Genomic DNA, 13,252 nt, shown 5'->3' with positions numbered 1-13,252 from the left:
TTAACTTTTAATATAGAGGAAAAAATTTTAAATATTAAAAGTAATTTTTTTTTTAATTCTTTCATTACGCATACAAAAATTTTAATTAGACATGAAAAAGTATTATAACTTGAATTTAATTATTCGTTTTATGTGTCGATGTTATTTTAATTAATTTTACCCCCAAGAATATTCATATTTTTTATTTTTTTGAAACAATTAATTGGGTTAGTACAAACGCACGTAATAATAATAATTATAATAATAATAATAATAATAATAATAATAATGATAATAATGATAATAATAATAATATACGCTCTCATTTATTTATTTTAAGGGTGATTCTGGTAACGTGTTAATTTAATTTTATTTTGTTTTCATAAAAATTTGTTAATAAAAAAAAATTATCTTTTAAACCCCTATTTACTTTTACTTATAATTATATTTTTCTAAATATGTTATTATTATTTCATTTAATTATTGTGTGTTTACTTTATGCTATATATTTACAAATTGGGTAAACAAATTGGTATTAGGGATTTGTTTGTTTACGAGAAAAACAAACGGAATTAGTAAAATAAATAAAGAAAAACTGTAGAAATTTATTTATGAAAAAGTATAAACCCGAATTGAGAATCACCTTGAAAATATCCACAAACTGAAAAACACACGCACTGTTGATTTAAATTATTCAAAAAACTATTTTCTAGCTCCGTCGGAAGCGAAACTCTCGCTCAAGTATGTATGTATAGTATAAATTTATTAATGTATAAAAAAAAAAAAAAATAAAAAAAAAAAAAAAAAAAAAGTAAACCAACAATAGATGAAAAAAAAATACAACAAGTAAATATTTAAGAAATAAAATAAACATTTACAACATGCATATTTGCAAGAGGGAAATAAATCAATTATATGTATGTATATATATATATATACGTATAAAATAAATAAATAATAATAAACTTAATACTTTGTCCTATAAATATTAAGATCAATCGAATTGTACACAAATCCCTCTTGAGTCTGATCTATCGACAGTCTTCAATAAGACTCTAAATATTTAAAAAAATTATAAATCACTAACGTAAATCCAGGACGATAAATCGTTCAATCTTAAGTATGTCTCCATAAATTATAAAATAATGAATAACGTGATGACGCAAGGCGTTGAAAAATATTTAAGTAATTAAAACGTTTATTAAAAATTCGTCAACAATCAATGTGCTTTTCTTTGACTGTTGAAATTATTGATAATTTATTATACATAACAAGTAGTAGTGCTTAAAACTGCTACTAAAATAATTAAATAAATAATTTAAGACTTTATTGTTTATATATTATTTAGAAAAAAAAATTTATTTGTTTTTTTTTTATTGTTATTACTTCAAGTTCGTTTTACATATGATAATAATAATAATAATAACAATAGTAATAATATTAATAATAATAATAATAATAATAATAATAATAATAATAATAATAATAATAATAATAATAATAAGTTTTAAGCAAGAGATTATTTCTTAAAGAGTATGATTAATATAAATAATGAAAGTCTTAAATTATTATTGAAAAAATAAATAATATAGATTATTAAAACAAGCGTGATTTAAAATCGTGTAATATTAAATTATGATCGATTTAGGGCGCGATAAAATTGTTTTTAAGAAAAATTTTAAACAGCTGCCTGCAGATAAATGTATTTAAAAAATAAATAAAAGAGTATATAATAAATAAATAAAACATTTCGTTTATTTATTGTCAATGTTATGGTTAAAAAAAAGTTAATAAAACACATTGCTCTAGACTGACAGACTTAAACGTGTCGATATAATACCACGAGGAAGTATTATTGTGAAAGTAATTATTATGCAAGAAAGCGGAGATTAATATAGTTAAATTTATAATAAATATAATATGCCAGCTTAAAAATTTTTGCTAATTACTCCGCTTTCCCATTATGTCAAAAACAAAAAATAATAACAATACCATTAATTAAATATTAAAATAAATAATTTATTTACACAAACGTATATTGTTTAATTAACCAATCGATAATTTATAATTAATTAAAATTATAGATTTTAATTGAAATAAAAAAAAAAAAATATATATATATATATATATATATATATATTATATCAAAGGGATTCTCACAGCGCGTCGCTGTAAAAGTAGCCCGCAGGCCTAAATAAATACGCTCTAATCGTTATCCTAGTTAATTAATTATTATTATTATTATTATAATTAATTAATTAATTACATATAAACAAAACGGTCGAATGGCGGCTAAAATAATACGACACCATCACACATATTATTATTATCTGTAATTTAAATTTGTCATATAATATATCACTCTCTTTGAATATATTATTATAAATTATAATAAAATAAATAAATAAAGTAAAGTTAATTTATTCATTGTAAATTAACAAATATAATAATACATATTTATTTATATATGAAAAATTTATTTTGATGCACTCAAAAAACAATAATATATTTTATACAAATTTGTTTTACTTTTTTCCGTATTTCATAATTTGATTTATTAGTGTTATTATTATTTTAAGCGTCAGGAACATCGAGAAGAGACCAAAAAAAATTATATATGTGTATTAAAATAGATGAAAAAAAGTTTGCAAGTATAAAAAATTTTAGAGTACACGCGTAATAATAATAATTTTATTTTTTTTTCATTTTTTAAATATATATCGAAAAAAATATCTTACAATTTTAAATTAGTTTTATTAATTGTATTACCATCATGCATTTACATTTAAAAGAAAAATATATAACTACTGTTTCATAATAGATATGTATATTGTACGAAAATAAAAACAACTCGTTTTAAATACTTATAATACTGCTTGTATATACATATATATATAAATATAACTTAAAAAAAATATATCGTAAATAAAAATAATAATATACTGATTAAATGTTGTATTTTTATTTATTTTTATTTACATTATTTATTTTAATACTAGAACATAAAACAGATTAATAAAATATATAAAAACATAATAATAATATAAATAATATTGATAATAATACAAACAACATAAGTTTAAACAAAAAAAAAAATATTTTTTTATTGGTAAGGTAAAAAACTATTCGGCAGACATAAGTTTGTTAGAAAAATGCATGCGCAGAATGCAATTAAATTTTATAATTATTGTTGATTAAAAGGCTTAATAATAATAATGGGATTTAGTGCTGATAATTATAATAAATTTATGTTTTAAATGCACCAGCATGAGCAGCTTTTGTAATAAATGTTTTTAAGGTCGCTTCATCCAATTTTGAAAAGTGAGATGTTTGTATCACGGCAGTCATATGATTTAATGCAAATTTGAAACAAAAGTCTTCTAATTCCTACGGAAACACAAAACAAAAACCTTTTTTAATGTTATTTTTAACACCAAAAAAAAAAGTAAAAGCCTCAGATGCAAAGTTGATTTTTTTTTTCGCTTATAGTATTTAGTTTGTTTTTTTTTTTTTTCGTTTTTTGCACAAATAAATAAATTAATTATTAACTTACTTTTGAGCTATATTCAATAGCAGTTTTATATAAAAAAGCAACATTATTAATAGTAATACCACGTTTTATCATTTGTACACATTTTCCTTTCAATTGTGTTTCAAAATATGCATTTGCAAGGTACATAAGTTCTAAAAAAAAATAATTAATTTTATTTATAATAATTATAATATTAAAAATAATAAATAAACAAATTACCTAATGCATTTTCTGGTGGCAAATCAACTTCATCAGTATACAAATACTTGAGAAATGATTTATAAACATCATAAGAAAATTCGTCATGCACAATAACACTATAAATAAAATATAAAATTATAATTATTAATAAATAAATAAATAAATGAATAAATGAATCGAGACTTACGATTGATTATTTTCAGTCCAATGCTCTTGAAACATTGATCGAAAATACTGACAGCGTATTTTTAATACAGCTTTATGTACATAAATAGGTTTACCTTGTACTTGTATCGTTAAATCACTATGAGTCTAAATTGAAGAATTAAATCAATCAATAATAATAAAACAATTAATAATGATAATAATACTAACAGAATCATCAAAGGCTTGTTTCAAACAATCTAAAATGCTTGTTTCGTCTTCAGCGTACAGTACAAGTGGTTCATGCATAACACTTGGTGTTGAGTAACAAGCAAGTACATCGTGTAAGTGCAGTAATGGAGTTACTGTTGGAGTTGTTACTGTTTGTCCTCGACATTGGCCCCACATGTAAATTTTTCCACCCTCAGCTAATGCTGCACTTATGTGATTGCAGTGTATTGCAGCAATATCACTTACTCTGCCCATATCTCCTATTGTTAACTATTTTTTAAATCATTATTATTTATGTTATTATTAAATTAATTTATTAAAAAATATGTATACATATATATATATATACTTTTACAGGTTGACATGCATTTGATTTAGTTCCTAAGCCCAATTGTCCATATCCATTACCTCCCCATACATAAATATCACCTTCATCACTCAATCCCATTGTATGTGAATATCCACAAACAACTTTAGCTATTTAATAATTAATAATGCATATATTATTATTATTATTGAGTATAATAAATAATAAAGATAATTACCAATGACAATTCCAGTTAATCCAGTAACTTTTTGTGGACTTAATTGATTGATATAAGTACCAACTCCCAATTGGCCAACACTATTATTACCCCATGCATAAACTTCACCGTTATGAGTAACGGCAACACTTGATGTTTGTCCACATGCTATTTGAATTATCTTTTTACCAGCTAATCCCGAATTTATTTTACGTGGTGTATTTTGATTAGTACTTATACCACTGCCAACTTGTCCACATGTATTTTGTCCCCATCCATAAACCTTAAATTATTAATATTATTAATTTAAACATAGATATAGATGATGATTATAATAATAATAATATTACTTCTCCATCTTCAGTAAGTGCTAGTGAATGATGGCTGCCACAGGCAATTGCAATAATTTGTTTTTCTTCAAAAGTAGACGCAACTTTACTGGGCAATGGATTTTGATTTGATGATCCATTTCCTAATTCGCAGTAACCATTATGACCCCAAGAGTAAACTTCTCCTTTGTTAGTTAACGCCAGTACATGAGGACCAACTCCAAATGCAAATGTTTTAACACCTTTCTGAGTCAGGGCTTCTATTTTAACGGGATACAAAGTGCTGTGAGTATCACCAGTGCCCAAACAACCAGATGTATTGCTTCCTAGTGCATACACTTTCCCGTCTTTTGCTACTATCAGTACTTCATTGCCAAGTAATCCTTGAAGAAAAAAAATTATTTAATTTTAAATAATTAACCAACAAAAAGTTATTCAAAAATATTATTACCAAAAACAAGTATCGTATGGATTTCACTTATAAATTCACGATTCAGTAGACTAAGTATTGGCCAATTTTTTAAATCAACACTTGCCATAATATTTGTCATAATTTAAATAAATAAACAAGTTATACTTTTAATTTATAATATTATTGTTTTATCATTATAATTAGAAATTTAAACTAAAAAATTTTTTTCTTTCCACAATTAGACGTAATCTTACAATTTACAACTATAGACAATCTTTTAATGCTTATTGTCATTATTAAGTACTACCATCTCTTGTAATACTTATTTTTTTTATTTCTAAGGTTGGTAATGATTATTCAAAAACTTTTCTGACCATAAGTTGATAAATGTAATTTTTTTTTTTTTTATCAATAATAATTATTTAAAAAATGACAAGTAATTAGGTTAATGGTGAATAGAAAAAAATTTATTTATTTTTTTATAAATTTATCAACAATATCTGCAACGTAAGTTATTAACAATTGTTTAATTAATAACAATAATAATAAATTGTCGGCAATTTTTTTTATTGATATCTATTTTAACCTATTAAATTATAAATTTTATTGAATTTATTCGCTTTTAGGTTAAAAAACAGTAGTGGATAAATTTTTTAATCAGTTTGATTATCGTTTTATTTTTTATTATTAATTTCAGATTATGGACCATAAAAATATTTCAAGTATTAATAAATAATATTTTGAATTCTCAAGTTATGGTAAATATATATTTTTTATTTTGTAATTGCGAACTAATAATGATAAATAAATAAATAAAAATGATTTAAGGATGAAAATATAGTTAATGTAGTACTAAAGGAAGAACCGATTGATCGTTTTACATCCCAGTATATGGATGAAATATGCACTGGACCATTTGATAAAGTATTTCTACCGATAGAGAGTCAAGAAGTCGTCGATTTTACTGATGAAATGGTGATGACACACAGTACATAAAATAAAAAAATTAAAATTAACAACCAAGATAATTTAAAATATTGAATTTTGAAATATTTTTAGGTAAAAGTCGGTTTAGAAAATCAAAATCACAATTGGGTCGGACAAATAACAACAACAAATTCAAATTCTCTGTACGATCGCACATCGATTCGCCCACATTTTATGCACTTGGACGAGAATCCTGAAGAACAAGATTCGGAAAAATTAAAAAATTCAAAGGCTAAACACGAGGATGATCCACTAGTTAGATCACAAACGCCAAAATTTTACAAAGTTCAATGTACACTTTGCAAAAAATGGTTCCTCAACAACGACTCAATGATAAATCATTTGCGTAACCATTGCACCTCCTCTACCACCTTATATTCATCTTCATCCTCATCCTCATCAGCAGGTAAACATTACTGTCTTTCATGCCAACAATTATTTTCCGATGACTTAACTTATCAAGCGCATATTCAGTCTCACATAAACACTGAAAAAAATAAAGATGATTCTTCAAATTCTTCATACTCGGAAGATAATAAATCAAAAATTAAAAACATTGAAAAATTACCAGACAAATCTTTAAAATGTGATATTTGTAATATTAATTATAAAGATAAATCGAGTTTAAATGTTCATATCGCAACTCATGTTAGTAATAATAATAATAACAATAATAATAATAGTAATAATAATAATAATGTAGATAAATTATTTAAATGTCAGTTGTGTCTTCGTAAATTTGGCGTGAAAACAGCATTAAGTAATCACATGCTGTCACACAGTGGTGAGAAACCCCATGCATGTAGTATCTGTGAAAAAAGCTATAAAAGAAAATCAGAATTAGTACGTCATTCAATGGTACACACTGGTGAACGTCCTTATGAATGTAAAGAATGTTTGATGACATTTCGTGAAAAAGCTAAATTAAATTCTCATATGTTGGTACATACAGGTGAAAAACCATTTGAATGTCACATTTGTCACAAAGCCTGTGCAAGAAAATCCGATTTAAATAGTCACATGTTGTCACACACTGGTGGCCAATATGACTGCAAAGTGTGTGATAAAATATTTACACGTAAATCAGATCTCAATCGGCATGTACTGATTCATACGGGCGAAAAACCTTTTGCATGTGATATGTGTGATATGGCATTTCGTGAAAAAACACGATTAAATTCACACATGCTTGTACACACTGATGATAAAAAACACAATTGTCACATTTGCGGCAAAGGATTCAAAAAAAAAGCCAGCTTAAAAAAACATTTGATAATACACATGGGTGATAAACATTATGAGTGTTGGATCTGTAAAAAGGCTTTTATTGAAAAAACTACACTTAATTTACATATTTTAGTACATGAAACCGATAAATTATACGAGTGTGCCAATTGTCCGACAAGTTTTAAGAGTGAAGGAGCATTGAAGAGACACTGGGTAGTACACACTAAAGATGATGATGATGATGAAGAACAAGAAGAAGAGGATGAAGAGGATGTTCAAGACCAAGTTTATACGTAGCAAAAGATTTAAATATTTATATTTCGTTGTTAATTTTGTTTAAAAAATTTATTTATGTTTACTTTTTTCTTTTTTTTACAACAACTTGGAACTGTTTTACTAACAGTGACAATTATTAACAATTTTTGTTACTTGGTCAATAAATAAAATTACGGATGAAAAAAAAAAATGTACAAATAAGAATAGTAAAACATAAAATTATTTGCCTTTGTGTGCAAGATGATAATTTTTAAATATGTAAATAAAAAATATAGATATTTAAAAATAATAATATTTATTTATAATTTAATAACTGAAGTTTTATTGAATCCTATGAGAGCTACTGATTCACCGTTTGGACTCCATTTGCCATTAATAACTTTCATACCACGTGGTGATTCAAATAGTTCAACTTTTTTTGTTGGATGCCATTCAACAATTATCGGTGATTCGGAGAATATCAACAAATGTGTTTTTTTCGGCTCCCATGCTATTCCTAATAATAATTAATATTATTGTTTATAACTTTTATTGATGTAAAAGTAAATAATTATATTAAAATTAATACCTGATATTGAATTTTTGAGTATAATATTATCAACACAATCGTCCATTAAATCCCAAATCCATAATGTTGATGGATAAACCTGATGTCTGATTGCTAAATATTTACCACAAGGACTAAATGACAATATATCTATTGTGGCGATTGATATATCAAAATTTTTTGGTTCAATATCTATTGGAATCCCAATTGGTCTGTCTAATATTTCCTCCACTTGTAAAATTTAAAAAATAATATATATATATATATATTTAATTGAAATAAAATATTACTTAAGATTGCTTACATGTATATTTAATATGGTGATCAGGCATTACATTATTTGACATATAATTAGACCAATCTCTGCGTGTTATATCAATTTCTCTGTAAACTTTACCAAGATAATTATTACTTTCGTGTATTACAGGCTTACAGTGTAATTGAAGAATTATTGACCATGTCACATGATTGATCAGCACAACCTTTTAATAATATTAAAATTAATTATCATATCAATAATTATATAAATTTAATTAATATTAAATTACCGTTTCATTGTAACCCGCTATGGCTAATAATTGTCCAGTGGGACTCCAAACAACTTTTTCAATTCCTCTTAATGGTTTGTCAATTGTAAAATCTCCACACTCTGATCCGAAAAAATTATTATAATTTATCGATGGATATTCATTAGCACTAAATGCTCCTATGTGTGTATCTGTTGTCATTGAATATATTAGGATACGTGATTTTTCAATTGCAGAGCACCATATACCCAATAGTTCACCATTTGGTGACCATGATATTCCATCAATACTAAATAACTTATCACAAATTAATTTCTGAAAACAAATTAATAATAAATCATCGGTTTTTCTTTTCTCACTCTTAAATTAATTATTTTTTTTAAATATTTTCGTTACTTGAATTTTTGTGGAAGATTTCTTAAATTTAAATTTACGTCATGTTTAAATAATTATTAAAGTTAATTTACTACATTCCAAAGGTCGTAACAGTGAAGGATTATAACAAGAAAAATAAAAGGAAAAAACTTTTCTATGGAGCCATTCTCTAGTAGAATAAGCCCCGAGAGTACTACAAAAAAATTTTTTAAGTTCTCGCGCTTAAAACAACTATGCGCAGAAATAGTGCGCATCTAAATCTGTGCATGGACGAAATTTTTTTTTTTTTTTTTCAAAGAAAGCAACCGAATGTAACCATAAATTTTGAGGTTAAATAAAATAAGGAAATACAACTTTGACACGTGAAAATCATAATAAATAATTTAAAAAATTTTCAAAACATAAAAAATAAAAGTAAAATTAATTAATTGAAAAAAAATGAAAGTAACAACAGACTATATATCGTGTGGATCAAATTGTCAACCGCATGCCGTGGACTGGTGTCCAAATAACAACATTATTTGTTACGCGAGTTCAAATTCAGTGATAATTTACGATCCAGATTATTTAGAAACCGGCAGAGTGGTTCAGACACTTTTAAAACATCAAAGTCAAGTGAAAATAGTTGAATGGATTTCAAATAATGTTAATAAATCATCTGAAATTTTATCAGCTTCATTAGACGGCACCATAATTATTTGGAGCCAGTCAGCCTCTAAAACCTATGAACCAACATCAATTTTAACTTTGAATGATAATTTATCAACAGCACATGCAGCTTACTGTCCTAAATCATCATCAAACACTAATCAGTCTTCATCTGATAATAGTTTACTGATAGCCGGATCATCATTCCAAGATATTTTTAAGATATGGTATCGAAATTCTGATTCTATTGTCGAACAAAATTTGAATCTGAATAAAAAAATTCCAAATGAAATAAAAATAACACATTTACCAGGTGATTCGCCGATACCAGCAATTATTATGTGTCTAGATGACGCAACAATTCATATTTATACCTGGAATATTTACACCGATATGAGTTTATCAGAATTAAATTTTATCCATACAATTGAATTGAGAGGCCATCAAGATTGGATTCAGTGTCTTGACATAGTTGACTATAATCGACAGTCAGCTTTAATGGCAACTGGATCACAAGATGGTACGATAAGACTCTGGAAAATATCATCAATTGCTCCAGAAGCTGTAGATCACGAACAACGTTACCAATTTAGTATAAATAACAATAATTTTGATATTTCTCTCGAATCAGTACTCAATGGACACGATCACTGGGTATACGGTGTTCACTGGTCCCCAAAAACTAACAACTTGGAATCTAAACCTCTGCAATTGCTGTCAAGCGGTCTAGACAAAACAATTATTATTTGGGAACAAAGTCTCAGTGGCGTTTGGATCGAAACTGTTAAATTAGGAAAAGTTGGTGGCAACTCTATAGGTTTTTATGGCTGTAAATTCAATTCAGACGCTTCTTCAGTTTTAGCACAAGGTTATCAGGGTACATTTCATCTCTGGAAATATAATAATAATATTAAAAAATGGCGTCCTCGTCCCGGACCAAGTGGACACTTTGATCAAGTAACTGATTTGCATTGGGAACCAAATGGAAAGTGTTTATTGACAACAAGTCTTGATCAGACAACAAGAATTCACGTTCCATGGACTATAAAATTATCATCAGTATCATCACCAAATTGGCATGAAATGGCACGTCCACAAATACATGGATATGATATAAATTGTATAACAATATTAAATTCGACAATGTTTTGTTCAGGTGCTGATGAAAAAGTAATACGTATTTTTAAAGCTCCAACATCATTTATTGATGCATTTAATTGTAATGATTGGAGTAAAGCACTTAAAGTAACTGACAGTGCATCAGTACCAGCATTAGGATTAACAAATAAAACAACTGATGATAAACAACAGTATCTAGATGCTATTGATGATAATGATAATGATGATAATATCGAAAGACCGCCAACAGAAGAAGAAATAATACGATATACACTGTGGCCAGAGTTGGAGAAATTATATGGACATGGTTATGAATTATTTGCAATATCAGGACGTAATGACGGCAAATTAATAGCTACTGCATGTAAATCAACGTCTGCTGAATATTCAGCAATTATTTTATGGAGTACTGAAACCTGGGCACAAATAGACAAACTCATGAGTCATAGATTGACAGTAACTCAACTTGAATTTTCTCCAGATGGAAAATATCTTTTATCAGTATCACGTGATAGACGTTGGAGTCTTTTTTACACTGACTCTGGTGATAATTATAAATTGATAGCGTGTTCTGCAGCTAAATCACTGCATACTAGAATTATTTGGTGTTGCAGTTGGAGCCATGACTCTAAATACTTTGCTACTGGTTCACGTGATGGTAAAATTGGACTTTGGAGTGTTGATCAACTGAAAAAAAATCCAGATTCTATGCCCGTTAGTTCAATCGAGTTGCCAGATGATTCTGTAACAGCTCTTAACTTTTTAAATAAATTTATTGATAATAGCTACATTCTGGCTGTTGGATTTGATGATGGTACCATTGAAATACGTAAAATAACAAAAGATAAAGCAAATATTGAATGGATTTGTTGTAAGAAACTTGATAATCAACAAGCACACCATAAAACTGTTAAAAGATTATCATTTAGACCAACTTTTAAAGACAATTCTATTGAATTAGCTAGCTGTAGTGCTGATAGAGCTGTTAAAATTTATACTTTTTATATTGCTGATAATTGTAACTAAAAGAAATAAAAAAATTTTTAAAAATAAAAAAAAATTACGTACTCGTGTTAATTTCCAGTCTTTTGATTTGTATATTTCAATTTTGTCTGTTGAATCTGATGTTGTTATAACTGCTAGATGTTTTCTTAGATGATTTATTGCTAAATATTTTCCTGATGATTTAATATTCCATATATGAGTTATCGTTTGTTCATCTAGTGTTATTATTGACAGGTAAATCTATTTATTTTTTTAATTAATTATTAATATTAATAATTTAATTTATTTAAAATAGTTAATTAGTTAGTTACATTTAAATCAGATATAATAATTATTGATTTACAATCTGGTGCCCAGATAACTTTTTCAATACCTCCGCTCCCTTCTTTAAACTTGAAATTAAATTCTTTACGTTTCGTAGTAAATATTCTGATAATTCCTTTTTTTAAATTCACACAGAGAATATACTGATCATTCGGACACCATTCAATAGACTAAAAAATTTATATTAATTATTAACATACTTATATACATATATATGAGTGTGAATCTAGCAGACATCAGACAAATTTAAAATTATAAATAAATAGAGTAAATAATTTTACAAATAATATTTCGAAATAATGCACTTATTAATTTTTTAATTTTTCAAATGTGCATTTTTTTTTAATTTTATTTCGTTAATTATTCACTCAATTTATTTATAATTTTAAATTTGACTGATGTCTGCTACATTCACACTCATACATATATTTATGGTTTTTTAAATTAATCTTAACCTCAATTTGATCTGAAAAATTAAATAATTTATAATTTTCTAATGTTGATGTGTATTTTATTGACAATTCGTTCTGTAAAACACTCGCGAAATATTTACCCGACGGTGAAAATGCACAAATATTTTTATTAATACGAAACATTATTTCAAATTCAAATTATATTAATTAAATATCACGATGTTGTTTACTTTGGTTTTGGCGGGTTCTTGTTTAAAAAAAACTGTGGCACGAAAAATAATTTAAAATAAAAATATTAAATGGATTTGTTTGCGAGTATAGTTTAAAACGATAATTTAATTGTAAACGAATCATAAAGATTTTACCATACTACATGCAGACGATATTACTTGGATTTTTTTTTTTTAACCGAGTCACCTGATTCGTCCGAGTGAGAGTGACGTCAGAATCGT

The 13,252-nt window shown here is 26.0% G+C and overlaps 4 protein-coding genes across 4 annotated transcripts; 2 read left to right on the top strand and 2 right to left on the bottom strand.

Annotated features, from left to right (window-relative positions):
• Nucleotides 1–3,055: 3,055 nt before the first annotated feature.
• Nucleotides 3,056–5,631, bottom strand: LOC130671603 (RCC1 and BTB domain-containing protein 1-like). The gene is made up of 9 exons (XM_057475599.1): nt 5,392–5,631; nt 4,962–5,323; nt 4,633–4,894; nt 4,437–4,564; nt 4,088–4,357; nt 3,900–4,024; nt 3,731–3,828; nt 3,533–3,663; nt 3,056–3,366 (listed from the first exon to the last, which is right to left on the bottom strand). Exons 1-9 carry the CDS (start codon nt 5,489–5,491, stop codon nt 3,226–3,228), a joined length of 1,617 nt encoding a protein of 538 aa, XP_057331582.1. The 5' UTR covers nt 5,492–5,631; the 3' UTR covers nt 3,056–3,225.
• Nucleotides 5,632–5,709: 78 nt separating this feature from the next.
• On the top strand, nt 5,710–7,937 carry LOC130671602 (zinc finger protein 260-like). Its single transcript, XM_057475597.1, has 4 exons — nt 5,710–5,859; nt 6,050–6,110; nt 6,181–6,327; nt 6,412–7,937. Exons 1-4 carry the CDS (start codon nt 5,801–5,803, stop codon nt 7,861–7,863), a joined length of 1,719 nt encoding a protein of 572 aa, XP_057331580.1. The 5' UTR covers nt 5,710–5,800; the 3' UTR covers nt 7,864–7,937.
• Nucleotides 7,802–13,228, bottom strand: LOC130671604 (WD repeat-containing protein WRAP73-like). The gene is made up of 7 exons (XM_057475600.1): nt 12,843–13,228; nt 12,375–12,557; nt 12,127–12,303; nt 8,938–9,231; nt 8,694–8,871; nt 8,411–8,620; nt 7,802–8,338 (listed from the first exon to the last, which is right to left on the bottom strand). The coding sequence occupies exons 1-7, from the start codon at nt 12,981–12,983 to the stop codon at nt 8,142–8,144; spliced, it is 1,380 nt and encodes a 459-aa protein (XP_057331583.1). The 5' UTR covers nt 12,984–13,228; the 3' UTR covers nt 7,802–8,141.
• LOC130671600 (elongator complex protein 2) lies at nt 9,579–12,135 on the top strand. Its single transcript, XM_057475594.1, has one exon. It carries the CDS (start codon nt 9,730–9,732, stop codon nt 12,082–12,084), a length of 2,355 nt encoding a protein of 784 aa, XP_057331577.1. The 5' UTR covers nt 9,579–9,729; the 3' UTR covers nt 12,085–12,135.
• Nucleotides 13,229–13,252: the final 24 nt, after the last annotated feature.

Source organism: Microplitis mediator, chromosome 7, assembly GCF_029852145.1.
Source record: "Microplitis mediator isolate UGA2020A chromosome 7, iyMicMedi2.1, whole genome shotgun sequence".
Taxonomy (NCBI): Eukaryota; Metazoa; Arthropoda; class Insecta; order Hymenoptera; family Braconidae; genus Microplitis; species Microplitis mediator.
The sequence above is the reverse complement of the archived record's forward strand: the minus strand, read 5'-3'. Positions and strand labels throughout refer to the sequence as shown.

Bases quoted from the DNA above. Each gene is read 5' to 3' on its own strand.
- LOC130671603 (XM_057475599.1), bottom strand. From the start codon at position 5,491: ATGACAAATATTATGGCAAGTGTTGATTTAAAAAATTGGCCAATACTT. The intron at 4,895-4,961 runs GTAATATTATTA...TAATAATTTAAG, and splicing joins CACTTACTGAAGATGGAGAA to GTTTATGGATGGGGACAAAA. The intron at 3,367-3,532 runs GTAAGTTAATAA...GTGTTTCCGTAG, and splicing joins CTATTGAATATAGCTCAAAA to GAATTAGAAGACTTTTGTTT.
- LOC130671602 (XM_057475597.1), top strand. From the start codon at position 5,801: ATGGTGAATAGAAAAAAATTTATTTATTTTTTTATAAATTTATCAACA. The intron at 5,860-6,049 runs GTAAGTTATTAA...TATTAATTTCAG, and splicing joins TTATCAACAATATCTGCAAC to ATTATGGACCATAAAAATAT. The intron at 6,328-6,411 runs GTGATGACACAC...AAATATTTTTAG, and splicing joins TCGATTTTACTGATGAAATG to GTAAAAGTCGGTTTAGAAAA.
- LOC130671600 (XM_057475594.1), top strand. From the start codon at position 9,730: ATGAAAGTAACAACAGACTATATATCGTGTGGATCAAATTGTCAACCG.
- LOC130671604 (XM_057475600.1), bottom strand. From the start codon at position 12,983: ATGTTTCGTATTAATAAAAATATTTGTGCATTTTCACCGTCGGGTAAA. The intron at 12,304-12,374 runs GTAACTAACTAA...AAAAATAAATAG, and splicing joins TTATTATATCTGATTTAAAT to ATTTACCTGTCAATAATAAC. The intron at 8,872-8,937 runs GTAATTTAATAT...TATTATTAAAAG, and splicing joins TAGCGGGTTACAATGAAACG to GTTGTGCTGATCAATCATGT.